This window comes from Phaenicophaeus curvirostris, chromosome 18 (genome assembly GCF_032191515.1).
Source record: "Phaenicophaeus curvirostris isolate KB17595 chromosome 18, BPBGC_Pcur_1.0, whole genome shotgun sequence".
NCBI lineage: Eukaryota > Metazoa > Chordata > Aves > Cuculiformes > Cuculidae > Phaenicophaeus > Phaenicophaeus curvirostris.
This window is the reverse complement of record NC_091409.1, coordinates 8,533,541-8,551,076: the sequence shown is the minus strand read 5'-3', so window position 1 is coordinate 8,551,076 and position 17,536 is coordinate 8,533,541. Positions and strand designations below refer to the sequence as shown.

General features: G+C 63.6%; 3 protein-coding genes across 3 annotated transcripts in view; 2 read left to right on the top strand and 1 right to left on the bottom strand.

The window, feature by feature from the left end:
* Positions 1 to 573: 573 nt before the first annotated feature.
* On the top strand, positions 574 to 2,295 carry FOXS1 (forkhead box S1). Its single transcript, XM_069871664.1, has one exon. It carries the CDS (start codon positions 912 to 914, stop codon positions 2,250 to 2,252), a length of 1,341 nt encoding a protein of 446 aa, XP_069727765.1. The 5' UTR covers positions 574 to 911; the 3' UTR covers positions 2,253 to 2,295.
* A 4,142-nt stretch (positions 2,296 to 6,437) lies between these two features.
* On the bottom strand, positions 6,438 to 12,315 carry MYLK2 (myosin light chain kinase 2). Its single transcript, XM_069871507.1, has 11 exons — positions 10,745 to 12,315; positions 10,396 to 10,646; positions 9,595 to 9,700; positions 9,262 to 9,355; positions 9,014 to 9,123; positions 8,599 to 8,740; positions 8,267 to 8,337; positions 7,911 to 8,039; positions 7,474 to 7,626; positions 6,974 to 7,106; positions 6,438 to 6,821 (listed from the first exon to the last, which is right to left on the bottom strand). The coding sequence occupies exons 1-11, from the start codon at positions 12,313 to 12,315 to the stop codon at positions 6,741 to 6,743; spliced, it is 2,841 nt and encodes a 946-aa protein (XP_069727608.1). The 3' UTR covers positions 6,438 to 6,740.
* Positions 12,316 to 14,477: 2,162 nt separating this feature from the next.
* The window catches only part of SOX12 (SRY-box transcription factor 12), an 80,951-nt gene continuing 77,892 nt past the window's right edge, over positions 14,478 to 17,536 (top strand). Inside the window, exon 1 of the mRNA XM_069871576.1 lies at positions 14,478 to 14,483. The gene's annotated coding sequence lies outside the window, so the exon portion shown is untranslated. The remainder of the gene's footprint in view (positions 14,484 to 17,536) is intronic.

The window sequence follows — 17,536 nt, the reverse complement described above, 5'->3', positions numbered from 1 at the left end:
TCTCATCCTGTCCCCTGTCACTTGAGAGAAGAGCCCAGCTCCCTCCTCTCCACAACCTCCTTTCAGGTAGTTGCAGAGAGCAATGAGGTCTCCCCTCAGCCTCCTCTTCTCCAGGCTAAACACCCCCAGCTCTCTCAGCCGTTCCTCATAAGGCCTGTTCTCCAGCCCCCTCACCAGCTTCGTTGCTCTTCTCTGGACTCGCTCCAGAGCCTCAACATCCTTCTTGTGGTGAGGGGCCCAGAACTGAACACAGGATTCGAGGAGCGGTCTCCCCAGTGCCGAGTCCACAGGGAGAATAACCTCCCTGGACCTGCTGGCCACGCCATTTCTGATCCAAGCCAAGATGCCATTGGTCTTCTTGGCCACTTGGGCCACTGCTGAAAGAGCCTGTCCCAAAGGCACTTGCTGCCTATGCCTCAGTTTCCCCTGGTGAGGGGGCTCCTGGGGGTTGTGCTGCACTGTGGAGCCAGTGTCCTGGCTGGGCAGGGTGCTGGGACCCGGCACAGCCCAGGCTGGGGGCAGGAGCTGAGGCACTGGGGTGGGCAGGGGGCTGGGGGAGCTGAGGGCTGGCAGCTCAGCCCCTGTCATCCACAGGGCAGGGCAGGATGAGACCCAGGTCGTGGGAACCTCCCGTGGGAAGAGGGGAGCCAGGGGCTGTGCCTGGGGCTTGGCTGTGCCCGGAGCCGCTGGCTGCCGGCCGCAGGCGTTGGCGGCTTGTCTGTCCGTCTGTCCGCCTGTCTGTCCATCCGCAGGGACCAGCGCTGGACGCTGGAGCCCCGCTCCGCCCTGGGCGGCTCTGCAGAGGAGGGGCTCGCCGCCCCCTCGCTGGCGGGTTTTAACGGGCCGTGCTGGGGGTTGCGCGGCAGAGCGGGAGCAGAGGAGGAGCGGGACGGCTGCGGCCGGACAGTAGGATGCAGACGGACATCCCCATTGGCGACACGGAGCTGCGCAGCCCGCTGGCCCCCGAGCTGGCCAGTGGCCCCTTCACCGGCCCCGAGGCCACCAAGCCACCCTACAGCTACATCGCCCTTATCACCATGGCCATCCAGAGCGCCCCCGAGAAGCGCATCACGCTGAGTGGCATCTACCGCTACATCATGGGCCGCTTCACCTTCTACCGCGAGAACAAGCAGGGCTGGCAGAACAGCATCCGCCACAACCTCTCCCTCAACGAGTGCTTCGTCAAGGTGCCCCGTGACGACAAGAAGCCGGGCAAGGGCAACTACTGGACCCTGGACCCCGACTGCTACAACATGTTCGAGAACGGCAGCTTCTTGCGGCGCCGCCGCCGTTTCACCAGGAAGAGAGCGCTCAGGGATGTGCCGGGCACCAAGGGGGACGAGGGGCGCGGGAAGCTCGCCAGGCTCCGGGCACGGGGCTTGGCTGCCGCCCTGCTGCCTGAGGAGGGAAAGGCAGAGGGGGGTTTCGCCTCGCCAGGGGCCACGGGGCGCCTACCAAGCCCCGCCACGCTGCCCGAAGGCCCCGGGGTTCCGGGTGAGTCCTGTGCCCAGCAGCAGCCGCCTAAAGCCAGGCAGCCCTGCCTGTACCTGCCAGACGCGGTGCAGCCCAAGGGGCCGTTGTTCGCGCCCCCCGAGAGCCACCCGCCCAAGGAGACTGTCTTCGGGGGGCTCCCGGCAGCGCTGCAGCTGCCCCGGCCAGGTCAGTACCCGCTGCCCGGCGAGCGCCCGGTGCCGCACCCTGCCCTGCTGCCCACCCTGCTGCCCACCCAGCCCCGGGAGCCCCCGCAGGGCTCCCCCGCGCCCACGGGCACCCCCCCGGCACAGCTGGAGGGCGAGGAGCCGCCTGTGCCCGGGCTGGGGCTGGGGCTGGGGCAGCCCTTCGGGCAGGTGCCCCCCACGTTCCCCGGCACCCTCCTGGGCGCGGGCAAGACCCCCTCATCCTGCTTCTTGGAGGGAGAGGGCTACGCGCAGCCACCCCTGCCTGTTTTTGGCTCCTTCGGCCGGCCGGGGCATGAGGCACTGGGCAGCGGCTACCAGTGCCGCGTGCAGGCGCTGAGCTTCTGCGTGAAGGAGCGGCCATGTGGCACGGCGCTGGAGCATCTCCTGGCCACAGCCCCCCCGGCCCCCGCAGCCCCCCGACAGCCACCCTTCGGGGCTGTGGGGCCACGGGCCGGTGAGCAGAAAGAGCCCTGGGGGCCGGGGGGCGCAATCCCACTGCAGGGGGGCAGCGGCTACTCCCTGGGGCTGCCCCCCTGCCTCTACCGGACGCCTGGCATGTTCTTCTTCGAGTGAGGGACTGGCCCCCAGGACACCCCCTGGACCGAATAAAGCACATTCCCCAACGGTGCCTCTGTCGTCTCTGTGCCCCGCTGGGGTGGGCAAGGGTGAGCTCGGGACCCTCTGCCCCTGACTGGGTTCTGGCTATGGGGACACAAGTCCCCAAGGCCACCCGGCTGGGCACTCGGGTCCTGTGCCCCCTGGGAGATCCTGGGGACAGGGTTCTGCCCCAACAACGGGCCAGGAGTCCGCGGAGCCCCACCCCAGGGTAGCAGAAGAGTGCCCAGCTGTGAGGGGCAGGGGACTGCACTGGGGCAGGAGCGAGTCCCCGCGGAGCTCACAGCTCCCCCCCTGCACCCAGAACGGCTCCAAGTGCCCAGATGCGCTCTGGGTGCCACACGTGCCACGAGTGGCAGCGGTTTCAGCACATGGGCCACTCGAGGATCCACACAGACAGGGGCAGGAGCATGGAGCAGTGGCTTGGTGTGGAGGGCTCTGTTAGGGATGAGGGAGAGGTTTCCCTCCCGTCTTTTCTGTGTCCCTGCTCGGAGCTGTGCTGGTGCCCGGCCAGGGTCCCCCTGGGTCCACACAGGCTCCCCAAGGCCAGGGCACCCCCAGAGCCGAGCTGTGCCGGCGGCTGTGGAAAGTGGGTTCCTCCGACCTGCTTCACACCATGTGGCTGTTGGTGAGGAGGCACCAGGCTGGGCACGAGAGACCATGGGGACACTGGGGTGGGCAGGGTTCCCCCCACATCCCCAGACCAGGATCTGGCTGCCAGCCCCTTCCCACGCACCATGGGGACACCGGGGCCAGCAACTCCGCAGCGCGGGAAGGGGGCCAGAGTGATGCTGGTGAAGCAGAGCCCTGTGCCCCAATCCTGCTCACCCAGGCTGGGACAGCAGCACCTGGACACGATGGCTCGACCAGCACCAGGGCGGGCATGGGGGCAGGACACTGGGCTGGTGGGGACTCTCCCTGCCACTGTGGGCAGTGGGGATGTGGGACCCCAGCTTGGCCAGTCCCGGGGGTCTCTGCAGGGGCTGCGCTGGCATCACTTGGTGACTGGGAATGCTGTGGCCACATCAGTGCCATTACTAGCCCCCAGATGGCCACTGCTGGGCCATGGCCACGTCCCAGCTCTGGTCAGAGCAGCGAGGGCTGCTTTGCTCTTCATCATTCTCAGAGCAAGGGCAGCTTATCAGACCCAGGCCTCTCTTTTCTCCCTTTTTTTTTCCCCCTCCCTAGTGGAAAACAATATTTGAGTGCCTAGATCATGCTGGCGTCTCCGGAGTGGCCGGTGGCGAGCGCGGCTGACCTCAGCCCCCTCCTTCGCGCAGTCCCCGGGGGCGCGGGAGGAAGCGAGCTCCACAGCCGTGCCCAAGGGCTGTCTGGTTCCCACGCAGCACGGCTGGGCCCATCGCCCATCCCAGTTCACACCAGTGCCTGGGAACACGCGACCCTGGCCCCGTGCGGTGCCCCAGCCTGGGGTCCCTGTGCTGGGAGCAGCGTGACACGGCACAGCCGATCACCCCCCGGGGATGGGGACCCCCATCCTGCAAACCCTGGGACCTCCTGCTGCATCCCTTCTCCGTGTCTCCAGCTTCGGGCTCACTGCTCTCCCTGCTCTGCGTCCTCCCGGCTCGCGGTGGGTGGCCTGGTCTCCAGCCAGCTCACCCACTCCCAGCATGGGCTGTGCCGGGGACCAGGCTGCACCGGGTGAACGTGCTGCTGGTGATGCTGCCAGGCGCTGGGGCAGGAGGGTGCCCGCTCCCCATCCCTCCCTGTGGGCAGCACGGGCATCGTGGGAATGGGATACAGGCAGGGGTGCGGGAAAGGGTGCTGCTCTGTGCAGGCACTCAGGGCTCCGGGGACAGATGCTGCCACCAAGCATGTTTACACCCACGTGCCCAGACTGCACCGTGTGTCCATGGGGCGATAAGGACCCCTGACACATGGGCTGGCACCGGCTGCCGTAGCCAATGCTGGACCAGAACCAGCGCTGTCACTGCACCCATCGGCCCCAGCAGGATGGGTGCAGGTTGGCTGAGAGCACCGGACAGGACTGTGGGTGCTCCGACGGGTGCCAGCCCCACAGCCCCAGCAGAGGTGCGATGGGTGCCCCTGTGGGGTCCCGGCGGGGAGAGGAGGGTGCTGGGGAAGGCAAACTGGGCTAGGGGGTGGGGATCCTCCAGCCTGAGCTGGGGGCATCGCGGGGTGCCGCTGCAGCACAGCTGCACACACGCAGGGCTGTGTCCAGGAGCTGCTGCCCCAGAGCAGCTCGGGGATCCAGGACCATGCAGGGGCGCTGGCTCGGCTGGCAGCACCACGAGCCATCCTGCGCCGGAGCCCCGCAGCCCCCGCAGCCTGCAGGGCGATGTGTGGCTCCTGGGGCCAGGCAGGAAGGAGACGTCACCACCGCCAAGCGTAACTCAAACCAGATGGGGCCGCGCTGGCTTCCAGGCCCACGGGGTGGTCACCAACAGGAACCAGTCAAAGGCTGCCGGCAGGAAGCGGCTGGGAGGAACGCCCGCAGCGAGAGCCCCTGAACCGCTTTCGGGGGCAGCAGAGGGGCACTGGCTCCCACCAGCCCTTGTCTGGGCATCCCACCCTGTTTGGGCAGATGCTGAAACCTGGACAACACCTCTACCCACCTGCCCATCCATCCATCCACCCACACACCCATCCATCCCCCCCTTAACCTCAGCTTTGGGGTGCTCAAAGCTGTTCACAGTGGGGCAGAGACTGGACCCTCCTCCCTGGTATCATGAGCTGCACATGGGACGCACCAGGCAGTCCCTGTCCCCAGCACAGTCAGGGCCCTTTCCATCCCCTCCACCTCAGGGACAAGATGCCGCTGCCCGACCCCTCCTGGCTCACCTGCAGCTCTGGGGCTGCTCCCCGGGCAGGAGCAGTGGCCCAGGGAGGGGGCTGTAGGCAGACCTGTACATTTATTTACAAGAAGGCAAGAGCCGGGCAGAGCCCCACAAACCCCCTTCAGCTGCTGGGGGGCCAGTGCCTCTCCCCATCCCTCCCTGGGGCATTTCCAGCAGGCGCAGAGAGCACAGGCAGCCCCTGAGTAAACACACAGCCCTGGCTGGGGGGGCTCAGCCACAGCAAAAGCCAGAGCTGGAGGGCAGGGAGAGCCCAGGACCCCCCCTCTCCAGCCCCTCTCACAGAAAGCAAGGCTGGAAGCTGTAAAGCCCGTGGGATGCCCGTCCTCCAGCAGCACCGGGGAGCCCCGAGGGGTGCAGGTGGAGGAGAAGGGGTCCGGGGAGCCCCGAGGGGTGCAGGTGGAGGAGAAGGGGTCCGAGGAGAGGCAGAGGAATGGGAGCAAGCGAGGGAAGCTGGCGGCTGCAGCCGCTGACCAGCAGTTCCTGTGTGTTGGTGGTCGGGGCTGGAGCGATGCTCACGGAAGCAGGGGAGCGCGGTCCAGCTGCTCTGCATTAGGATGCCTCGCTCATCTTGATCTGGAGGGGACGGGAGAAGCAGAGGTTGTGTTTTTCCCCTGCTGGCAGAGCTGAAGGGCAGGGAGGGCAGGAGGAACACAAAGCCTCCTTCTTCGCTCTCTGGATCCCAGCTGGGGACGCCGCTGGAAGCGTAATCGCCGCTTCCTCCCTTCCTGTGCGAGCAGCAGCTCGAGGCCAGCTCCACTCCCACGTGCCCAGCCGGTCAGGGAGGAGGCGCTTCAACCCCAGAGAAGGTGCCAAAGCACCAGAGTGAAGGTCCACACCTGCCCTCCATCATCCCGGTGCCAAACCACAGTGCTGGGAAGGGAGGTCGCGCAGCTCAGCGTCCAGTGGCAGCGAAGGCAGCAGCATTTACAGGCAGAATGCATCATTTTGGGTCCAAGGTAGCAGCAAGAACACAGGCAGCCCGGCAACGGGGCTCGCACCAGGCCAGCCTTTCTCCTCGGAGGCCACGGGAAGGAAGCACGAGCGGAGCAGAGGTGCTGCGGGTCAGGCACTGCGCAGCCAGGCCAGGATGAAATCGGAAGCTGGTGGTCAAGAGCAGCCTCTCAGTCCGAGGAAATCCAGATGGGAGCGTTGGCTGGATGGGATCTGTGAGGGCTGGAGCCCCAGCAGGGCCCTACTGGTGTCCCCAGCAGCGGGTTCCTGGTGCAGCGATGCCATCCATGGTGGGATGAGCTCAGCAAAGCAGCTCCACAGCGATGGGTGCGGGCGAGGAGCCTGGTGGGGTCGTGGTCCCCAAGTAGTCCCGCAGCCAAGGGGATGCGGCAGAGCAGCGGTGGCAGCGTGGAGCAGGGGTGCAGCACGCGCTGCAGGGGCCAGAGCAGCACCTGGCAGCAACCTGGGCAAGGAAGGAGCTTTGCAGCTTCAGCTCCTGGGCCCTGTGGCAGGGAGTGGGCAGGGGCTGACACCAGTGAGGTCCTGCTGCCATCCAGAAACAAAACTGATGAAGAACTCAGGCGTGGCCCCATGGCTTTCAAGCGGTTCCTCTGCGGCCTCAACTCACGTGTGGCTCAGGCTCCCCCACGAGCCCTGCTCAGACACCCAGTGCTGTCAGTGACCCTGAGCTGGTGATCTTCTTGAAGCGGTTGGCGGCACACACTCCGATGAAGTTTTTCTGTAAAAGCAGAAGAGGAGAGATGCTGGTCCTCTGCAGAGCATGACAAAGCCATCCTCTGCATCCCAGATGCCCGGCCAGGCAGAGGCTGGCAGCACCCCACCAGCTCCCCCAGACAGCGCTGTCCCTCCTCCCCATGCCAACCCCCGCACCTTCCAGCGCCGTCGCATGACGTATTTCTTGAGCAGCACCTGGGACTTGAGCCGGCGGTTGCAGCGCTTGGCCTTTTCTGCCAGGTTGTTGAGCCAGGGATGCTCCAGGCACTGCCCAGCACTCATCCGGCCACTGGGGGTGAAAGGAGCCTGGGTCACTCCTGCTCGAGCCCCTCTCCTCCAACCACCCCTTTCTCCAGCCGCCCAAGAGCCCCAAACCCCAGAAACCTGCAGGGGAGGAACCAGCCGGAGGGATGCGCCCAGGGACCAGTGGGGCTGGGCAGGTCCCCAAATGGTCCAGTGGACCCTGAAGGGACACAGCACATCGTTGGGGACAGCCAGCAGCCAGAGCAGGGCCCTGAGGGGCTCATTTGGCACAGGACAGCAGGACACACTGCAGGTCCCGGTGCGGAGGGCAGCACGGGGTCCCCAGGGGGGGCTGGGTGTGCAGCGCTGGGGATGCCCAACCCAGGACCCCGTGGCCGCTGCCAGCCTCGCACCTCTTCTCCTTGATGATGAGGTTCGAGACGAAGTCCTTGGCCTCATCTGAGACGCTCTCGAAGGTCTCCTCATCAAAGTACCAGTTGGCAGCCAGGACGTTGTTGAGCGTCTCGGTGTCATTGTCACCCAAGAAGGGGGAAAGGCCGCTGAGCCTGGGGGGTGCAGAGGGTGAGGAGCTGGCTGCCCTGGGGAGGTAGCACCTCCAGACCCCTCGGAATGGAGTCAATCTGGCTGGGGCTGCCCTGGGGAGCAAGGCAGGACAGCCCCAAGAAGGGAAACAGCTGCCTGCCAGCCCCACCTGCCCATCTCCCCATTCTGTGCCCTCCCAGCCAGCCCTCTGAGCAGCCGGGTGCCTGGGGATGGCTCCGTGCCCAGGGGAGCTCTGCCCTGGCACCCCAGCATGGTGCCAGCAGCCCCTCAGGCACCCCCAACGTACAGCATGTAGGTGATGACGCCCATGCTCCACATGTCCGTGGAGTAGGAGACCTGCTCGTAGTTGACCACCTCAGGAGAGAGGAATTCGGGGGTACCGAAGTTCACCTTCAGCTTCTCCTGGGGGTTGTACCTGCAGCCGGGGAGGTGAGTCAGGAGGAGGGGGACAGGCTTCTCCGCAAACCACTGTCCCTCTCCAGCAGGTGCTGCCCTCCCAGCACTCTTGTGCCAGCCAGGGAGAGCTGGTGCCAGAGCCACAGCCCGGAGCAGGTCCTGGGGCTCCCAGCACCAGTGCGGGACCAAGGGGTGGGAGGGGGGACAAAGAGAAGGAACGGAGCTGATGATGGGGGCAAACAGCACCTTCGAGCCAGCCCAAAGTCGATGATCTTCACCATGTGCCCGGTGGCAGCAACGCAGAGGATGTTCTCAGGCTGTGGGGACAGGGAGACCATTGCCCCACTGCTGGGGAGGGGCATCCCCAGCACAGGGTCTGGCAGCCCCGAGGTTCTGTGGCTGATCCGTGCCAGAGCAATGCCAACGTGCAGGCATCCCTCCCACTGTCGGCCGGTGTCAGGGACACGCTGCCCTCACGAGCACACAGGGCTCAGGCCAGCACGCAGCGCTCCCCATTTTGGTGGCTGCAGACACCACCGGCTGCCCCTCTGCCCCCCAGGCTCCCCCCAGCCCCACACCTTGAGGTCGAGGTGGAGAACGTGCATGTGGTGCATGAAGCGGATGCCCTCGCAGATCTGCCGGACGAACACCATGCAGTCCACCTCCGTCAGGTGGTAATCGTCATCGATGATCCGCTCGAAGAGCTCGCCGCCCTCCACGCTGCACAGGGACGGATGCGGGGTCAGCCAGGGGACCTCCTCCAAGCCACCCTCCTGTAAAGCCCCCTGGCCCAGGTGATGCTGTCCCACCCAGGTATGGCCCGAGGCTGCTTCTGAGCCAGGTGACATGAGGAGGTGCCCGAGAGGGGATGGGTGAGGCGAGGGACATTCCCTGGGGCCCTTCTGCTTGGTGAGCAGCTGGCACATCTGCTCCATCGCTGCAGCGTCCCCTGCGATGGTGCCCCCTGGCCAGGCAGCACCCCCCAGCACTCACAACTCCATGAAGAGAATGATCTCCCGCGGCGTCTCGATGGCATCGTAGAGCTGGATGAGGTTGCGGTGGTTCAGCTGGTTCATCACATCGATCTCCAGCAGCACCATCTCCTGCAGAAGGAGCCCCACGGCAGTGCAGGGTGTCAGGGGCCACACTGGGGCACAACACAGCCACCCACCACCTTGGCCATGGCACTTGCTGGTGGCCCCGTGGCCAGGAGGAGCCTCCTGCTCCAGCATCAGTCAGACCTTGTCCTTGGCACCCTGCTTCCGGATCACTTTGGCTGCCAGTTTGAGCCCCGTCTGCTTCTCCGTGCACGTGTGGACTTCACCAAACTTGCCCCTAGGAAGACAAAGAGAGAGAAATGCCACCACCATCAGCTGTCTGGGCTGCTGGGGACCCCCCCACTGCTCTGGGGTGCTGCCCACCGCTCCCCTCCGCACCCATCCTGCCCAAGGTCCCCAGCCATCGTGACCAGACAAGTCCCATTGACCCAGGACCCTTGCCAAGGCTGGATAGCAGCTTGCGGCAGTGCCAGGGGAAAGCCAGGTATCCTGCGCTCTCCCCGGGCCCCTCCTTACCCTCCCAGGATCTCCTTGGAGCTGAGGTTGAACTGGGAGCTGACGCTGCCGGATCGCAGGGTGACGATGCGGTGGGCGAAGGGCGCCGGCGGTGGAGGGACATCGTCTGCCCAGAGAGGGGGGCTGGCGTGAGAAGGGGAGCAGCCTGGCCAGGAGACCCCACAGCCAGGCACCCCGGGGTGGGAGCGTGTCCTGGTGCAGGGGGGAGGATGCAGGCAACCACCAGCGCAGCCCAGCCTTGGCAGTTGGTACCTGGCTGCATCCCATGGGCTTCTGGCTGCCTGCAGCACCGGGGGATGCAGCATCCCCCAACAGATCACTCGTCACTGCCCACAGCATCGTCCTGTGACACAGTACCCGCTCCTCCTGCACAGCACCCACCCCTTGCAGGCTCCCACCCTCCTCACACAGCACCAATCCCTGCAGGTTCCCCCCATCCCACTCGCTCTCTCTTCCAGCCACGCTGCTGCTGTCACCGTCCCCCACGCCCCCCACTCCTCGCGAGGAGCCCCCCAGCCCTGCCAGCCCCACAGGGACAGCAGCGCAGGACACGGGATGCACCGTCCGCTGTCACTCCCCATGCTTCTTATCCTTCTGGGCAGCCGTGGGGATGGTGCCAGGCTGCAACCGGAGGAGCGCGGGGAGAGGGGTACACGATGTTTTTAGCCCTGTTTACAGGGACAGAGGAGCTCCGAGGCCACCAGGCAGGGGACGCACCAAGAGCGGAGCCAGCAGGGCTGCGAGGGACCCCAAGCTGAGCGTCCCAGGGTGTGAGGATGAGGCAGCCCCTCACAGCCTTACCCAGTATCTCAAAAGGGTCTTCCTTCCCAAAATCAGGGGTGAGGTAGGGGCTGGGGGGTGGCTCTGCCTCTGTCGAGGCCGGTTGCCCCCCAGGCTGCTCCGCGGCCCCTGCGGGACACGGGGGCTGTCCCACGGCACCAGGCACTGTCCTCTCCTGGGGGATGCCAGGCTCCGTCGGACCCTCTCTTGGCTCCACCACCACAGCCTCCTCCGCAATCATCTCCATCGCTTCCACCCTGGGCTGCTCCTCCCTGGAAGCAGGAGCAGGAGGTGAGCAGAGCCCAGTGGGATGCGGAGCTCCCAGGGAGCAGCGAGGGCAGGGGTCCCCATCCCAGGGGGGCGCGGGTACCTTTGGCAGGCAGCCGGGCAGCTCAGGCTCTGCAGCAGAGCTGGGCGCGGGGCCTCGGGCCCCTTTGGCTGCTGCTGCTGCTCATCCGTCTTCTCCACCTTTGCCTTTTTCTCCCCTTCACCCTGAGCCTTCGCAGCAGCCGTGGCCGCTGCCTCTGTGGGCTCCTTGCCTCCATCCCCAGCTTCTCCTGCAACCTGGGGGAGTTCTACCTTTGTAGCTTTATTCCCTCCACCCTGAGCCTTGGCAGCAGCCGGGATCTTCTCCTTTGCGGGCTCTGCTTTGCCTCCATTCTCAGCCTTTGATACTGATGTGGTTTCTGCCACCTTTGCAGGTTTCTTCCCTCCCTCCTGCACCTTTGCAGCGGTCGGCACTTTCTCCTTTGCGGGCTCTTCTTTGCTTCCACCTTGAGGCTTCTTTGCAGCTGGGGTTTTCTCTGCTTTGGCTGCTGCCTTTTCTCCACCCTGAGCCTTGGCAGCAGCTGGGACCTTCTCCTTTGCAGGAGCTGGAGCCTTCTCCTTGGCAGGCTTTTTATCAGCTGGGGTTTTCTCTGCCTTGGCTGCTGCCTTTTCTCCATCCTGAGCCTTTGCAGCAGCTGGTACCTTCTCCTTCGCAGGCTCCTCTTTCCCTCCATTTCGAGCTTTAACTGCAGCTGGGGCTTTCTCTGCCTTTGCCACTTTATTCTCTCCATCGTGAGCCGTTACAGCAGCTGGAGCCTTCTCCTTTACAGGCTTTTTATCAGCTGCGGTTTTCTCTGCCTTCGCAGCTTTCTTCTCTCCCTCCTGAGGCTTAGCAGCAGCTGGGACATTCTCCTTTGCAGGCTTCTCTTTGCCTCCATCCCGAGCCTGTGCTGCAGCCGAAGCCGTGTCCTCCCTAGGCTTTGTCTTCCCTCCTTCAGCCTCTGCTGCAGCCCCAGCCTTCTCCATGAGCACCCCAGCCTCTGACCCACCGGGGGCTTGCTCCCTCCTGGGCTCATCCTTCCCTCCGTCCTGAGCCTCAGCTACAGCCAGGCCCTTCTCCTCAGTGGGTGCTGCCTGCCCTCCTTTAGGCTCTCCTCCATCCGGAGCCTTCTCCTCCCTGGGCTTGGGCTTGTCCTTCTTGTCCTGCCCTCCACCCTGAGCCTTAGCAGCAGCTGGAGCCTTCTCCTCCACGGACACTGCCTTCCCTCCTTTGGGCTCTCCTGCAGTTGCAGCCTTCTTCTTCCCAAGCTCACCCTTCCCTCCGTCCTGGCCCTTGGTGGCAGTTGGCACCTTCTCCGTGGATGCTGCCTGCCCTCCACCGCGCTGCGCAGCCGAAGCCCCCTCCTCTGCCGGCACTGCCTTCCCTCCATCATGGGGCTCCAGAGTAGCTGGGGACATCTCCCCCACCGGCTCTGCCTTCCCTCCTCCGGCCTCTCCTGCAGCTTTCTCCTTCCCGGTCGCAGCAGCAGCCGGAGCCTCCTCCTGCGCGGGCTCAGCCTTCCCTCCATCCTGCGCCTTGGTGGCAGCTGGCACCATCCCTGCTTGGGGCTGGGCAGCCGGGGGGGCTGCGCTGCCACCACCTCCCCCAGCGCTGGGCACGCTGCCCTGCTCCATGGGGACTCTCCGGGCAGGAGGTTCCTGCAAAAAAGAAGATGGAATCACAGGATGGTTTGCATTGGATGGGACCTCAAAGCCCAACCAGTTCCAACCTCTGCCATGGTCAGGGACACCTCCCACTGGAGCACGGTGCTCAAAGCCCCATCCACATAGCTCATGGCCACAGAAGCTGAGGTTTCCCCAGACCTGATGCCCTGCTGAGGGGCACGGTGGGATGTGGGCAGTGGCTCTGCTCCTGTAGAAGAGAGATGAGCTGTTGCTGCCCAGGCAGGAGCCGTGACTTCACCGCCTAGTGGCTCCCAGTCTGGTGGCACCGTGCTGGGGGTCCTAGGTGGCTGCCAGCCCCTGCACCGTCCCGTTGTGCACCAGTATCTGCAGCGCGGTGACGGATCGGTGACCCAACGCCGGCACCTGTCGCTGCCACGGGGCCTCCAGCGCTCCCACCGCCAGCGTAGCGCGAGCTGGGTGCCAATTTCAGGCCACGTCCCCCCACGGTGGGGCAGGAGATGACAGCTCCAGGCTGGCGGGGTGGGCATCGATGAGGTGAGCATCCCTGGTACAGCCCCACCACTGCCCACCCCAAACCACACCGGTGGGTTCAGCCACGCTGCAGAGTCCTGTCTGCTCGGAGGCACAGGGACCCCCAGCCCCAGCAGCCGCCGGCACTGCCCACTGGTGACCACAGCTCCTGCTGAGGGGTCCCCGCCAAGGGGACCTGGTGGTGCTCATAGACCTGCACAAGCTGCCACCCTGTCCTCTCTATACCAGCACCCGATCCCCAAATCTCCGCTTTGCCTCGGGGTCCCTTGCCCTCTCCTGCCCCAAAACAACCCCCCTGCATAGCTGGCACAACCATCCGGAGGCTAGGACGGCCCAGCTCTGGAATAAACCCACCAGTGACCATCCCAGTAACGGAGGGATCACTTGCTGGTCTTACTGGAGCAAGAACAATCTGCGGCTGAATGATCCTACATCCCGCGGGAGCCTACGGGGATTGAGGTTTTCCTCCTGGGGCTGGCGGCTCCACTCTCCCCAGTGCCCCCCATCACCGTGCCCCGAGCGGGGGCCTCTGGGACCCCACCCCCCCCAGCCGCTTTACCTGGGTGCCGGTGCAGAGGGTGGTCAGGAGGGCAGCATCCGCACTGTGGCAGCGCCCGCAGGGAGCAGCCTCTTCTATCCCGGGTGTAACGGAGCCGGATTAGTGCAGGCAGAGGAGGATCCCTTACAGCAGCGGGAGCCGGCTCGCTTCGCCTTTCCTAGCACCTGTCACTGCTGGAGCCCGTTCAAAGGACACGCCACTCTTCCCTGTCCCCCGCGGGCTGGGGACGCACAGACACGGAGCTATCTCCTGCCCTGGCACCAGTCACCACTGTGGCCCAAAAACACCCCGTGGGGGAGACCTGGGCAAGCTGGACGCAGTCTAAGTGGCCAAGCGGTCCCAAGGTGGCCACAGGTGGCATGAGGTGGCCACTGGCCACTGATGGGGATGCTGCTGGCCCCATGTGCCACCGAGCCTAGGCCAGCTCTGCCCACCAGCACCTTCGGGAGAGCAGCTCCAAAGAACCTATTGCTCTACAAGCACAATATGGGACCTGAGGTCACCGCTGGCTCTGGGCAGTCCCCAAAAGAAAAGCAAGAGCAGCTGAGTACCAGGCACTCGCCAAGGGCTGCAGCCTCCCCAGGAAGCAGTTCAAAATCCTCCAATTCCCTGCAAAATGAAGTGTTTTGGGGATCAGGGAGAGAAACAAAGGAGCTGGGGGCTTCTGCTGGAGGAGTCAGGCTGTGCATGGGCACCACCAGCCCCTGCTGAAGGTGCTGGACCCAGGCACTGCAAACCCTGGGGGCTGCACTGGGCCAGGGCAGGATCCTGTGGCCAATGGATTCCCCAGGCTGCACCAGCTTTCCACCTGGTTCACTCAACCAGCAGAGCCCCGTTTACTTTAAGACATTGAAATTTTAGGTGAGGAAAGCCTCAGTCCCCAAGGGCGCAGGCAGGGGCTGCTCGGGTTGCTGCTGGAGGGGGAATTGCAGTAGGAACCCCCAGTAACCAGACCCAGGGCTGCCAGGCGAAGGCACGCCAATAATACCAACTATTAAAAACCCAGCACATCCATTTATCACGTCAGGGCAGAAGAAACGTCAGCACAGGGCGGAGGAGGAGGAAGGTCTCAGGCCTTCCCCCGCAGCTGGTGCTGCTCTGGGGGGACAGGGGAGGCTGCAGCTCAGTGACAAGAGACAAAGCAGCAAGAGAAGCTCACAGGAAGAGAAAAAGAGAAGGCTGAGCCACCACCACACGCAGCAGCCACAGCGCAGCATTCACCTTACCCACATCCAGGGAGGGTTATTGGTGTCCAAGCAGAGCACAGGGCAGTAGGAAGAGGAGAAGGGATGATGCTGCTCCACGTTTCCAAATCCCAGCTCCCAGGGAGCCACCAGCTTTTGTGCATCCTGGGCTGGATTGAGGCTTTGACAGAAGAGCTGTGGTTCACACGCAGCATCGAGAGCGAGAGGAGACAAACAGGGATGGGGACAGTGCCGTTCTCCTGTCCTAGAGGTGCTGCTGTCCTGCCTGTGCCTAACTCCACCTCGGCAGCACAAATGCCCAGGGGATCGGGCAAGAGTAGACAGAAAGCAGGACCGCAGTCCTCATGCCGCAGAGACCACCAGGGAGCAGGGCAAGGGGAGAAAAAAAAGCACCCCCAGAGCCTTTCCTCTACCACAGGCAGCAGCCCAAGGCCCGTACCCACCTCATCAACAGGAGAGATGCTGCTTTTGCCTCAGGTGGTGGCTGGGGAGCAGGAGGGAACTGGTGTTGCCCTGGCCCAGAGACCCTTTGTGCTTCCTTCACTACTGCAGCCCCTGGCAGCTGCTCACAGGCAATATTTAAGGTCAGAAAAAAATAAAACTTGCCTCCTCTGCAGCCCAGTTAGTCCTGACAGCAAAGCCAGCAGCCCCTCAGCAGCGGGACATGGGCAGATACAGCTCAGGCACCCACCACCGCCACCCCAGCACTGAGCGCCGCTCGCGTGGCAGGGTGCACCCTGGGGCTCCTGAGCCAGCATCAGGCTCTCCTGCTCTGGCCCTTGCTCTTAGACACGTGGCTTCAGTGCCCCTGGCTCCATGCTGGAGCTGATGAGCCTCCTTTTCCCTGAGATCAGGACCTAGAATGTGATGAGACCCCCAGATCACACATGAGCGGGCACAGGCTCCAGCGGGCACAGCACAAAAGTTAGTGCTTCACCAGCATCCGCAGCTCTCTGGGACCGTGGCCAACACAGCCACTGCTCCTGTGGCGAGCAGGAGGTCCCCCCGGCACGTTGGTAGGAATAACTGGCGAGACATCACGCCTCGGGCAGCAGGGACTCTGCCTACCAACTGTCATCGCCAAGGTACAGTTTGGAATTGCCTCTCCCCTCATCCGGCTGAGGGCTGCCAGGCATCTGGAGGCCACCAATGTCACTTGAGGCACGCCCGGCCACCACTAGCCTTCGGCTCTGCACCCTCTTGGCAAGGCCCAGGTGGATGGAGCCCATCCACTTAGCAGGGAGCGGAGCAGGAGCCCACGTGCCACGGCCGTGCCTGCAGACCTTTTGGACCGGTTGCTGCAGTGGAAGCTGGGATAAAATTTTCCAAGGGGAGCAGGAGCGCCTGCCTGGAAGCCAGCCAGCCTTCCCGGGGCGCTTGCAATCTCACACGCTCACGTGAGTCAGGGTTGGTGTCCGGGCGTGAATCCTTGGGACAAGGTGAGGGAGTGAAGCTCTGGGAGCTGGTGCTGCACTGCTAGGGAGCCATGGAAATGGGTTCTCAGAGGAGGTATCTGCGAAGGGTGAGTCACCCATGGTTTGGCACCACTACAAGGCAAAATCCATCTACAGGCAAAGGGAATTGAGCTGAGAATGGTCCCCTTGCAAGAAAGCATTCATAGTGTTGCAAGAAGGGCAATAGCTGCTACACACCAGGATTTCAGAAACCTTGGTCCAGAACCAAGCACGGTGGGTGCTCCAGGTCTCTGCAGAGCACAGAAGCAAAGCAACCACCACACCAAGGTTTCCCAAGCTGGGGTTTTCTTTTCCCCTCCCCATTCAAGAACTTAAGCCAGAGCCTACATTGGTTGCAGCTGGAAAACAGCCTGTCCTGGGGATATCTGGCAAAGCATCAAGCATGCCCGTTCCCTAGCTACGCGGTTGTCACAACTTCAGCAGCACACTTTAACCTTTATGCTTTCCACGGGGAAGGGAGGCTCTGCACTGCCCAGCCCTGCCTGTTCTCCAGGAAACCCTACACCCCGTCTAAATCAAGCGGTAGGGCAGGCGAGAACAACGACCCCACCTGAATCCCAGCCATGCCCCTGTAACACAAACCAGCCAGCCTGCCCGTCTCGGTGGGGACCAACCCCGGCACGCAATCAGCAGCTCAACTGCTTCCATCAGCACTCAGGACTCCCCCAGACGAGCTGGGCTCATGGTGTGATGGGTCCCATCAAAGTGATGGGGGAAAAAAGCAGGGGAAAAGCCCAGCACCGTCAAAAGGGCTTGCAGAGCTACGCAGCAGCTCGAGGGCAGCAACACAGCTGCCAGCAGCACCACCAGGAGCACCGAGCGTGAATCCGAATTGCCAGGACCTGCCCGCAGACGGGATGTCCTTGCCAGCTTCATGCCAGGCTGGCAGCCAGCGAGGTCAGGGAGAACTAAAGCTGTGGCTCCGAGGGCATCATCAAGCCTTTCCATAAGAATCTCGTTCACCAGCTCATCAGGTCTTGCATTTCTCAGCCACCATTCAACATAAGAGACCAGAAAATCATTGGCTGCCTTTTAGCTGCAGCTCTAGTCCGAGTCTAGCACGTTGCTTTGCTAACACCTTCACTGGGAATGCATTGGAGGAGGACGCTGTGCCCAGCTCCAGCTCTCCTCATTCACCCCTACTCGCTGCCCAGGCTGATAAAGGTGATGAGTTTTGAAGGGTTTGTTTTTTTTTTTTTGAGACAAGAAGGTTTTTGTAAAACCCACACAGCAAGAATGCAGATTTTGCATCACTGTGTCAGCCTACCCTGACTCTAAAGGTGCATAGCGAGGCAGCACTCAGTTAAATCTCACTCTCCTCTCCTGGTCCCGCGACTTCTTTCTCCCACTTCTGTTCTGCTGAGATGGGAAAAGGCACTTGCCCCCTGTTTCACTGCTGAAACCTCATCTGAACCCCCTGTTCATTGCCACTCAGCTCC

Bases quoted from the DNA above. Each gene is read 5' to 3' on its own strand.
- FOXS1 (XM_069871664.1), top strand. From the start codon at position 912: ATGCAGACGGACATCCCCATTGGCGACACGGAGCTGCGCAGCCCGCTG.
- MYLK2 (XM_069871507.1), bottom strand. From the start codon at position 12,315: ATGGAGCAGGGCAGCGTGCCCAGCGCTGGGGGAGGTGGTGGCAGCGCA. The intron at 10,647-10,744 runs GTACCCGCGCCC...TCCTGCTTCCAG, and splicing joins TGCCCGGCTGCCTGCCAAAG to GGAGGAGCAGCCCAGGGTGG. The intron at 7,107-7,473 runs GTGCGAGGCTGG...TTTCACCCCCAG, and splicing joins CTCATCATCAAGGAGAAGAG to TGGCCGGATGAGTGCTGGGC.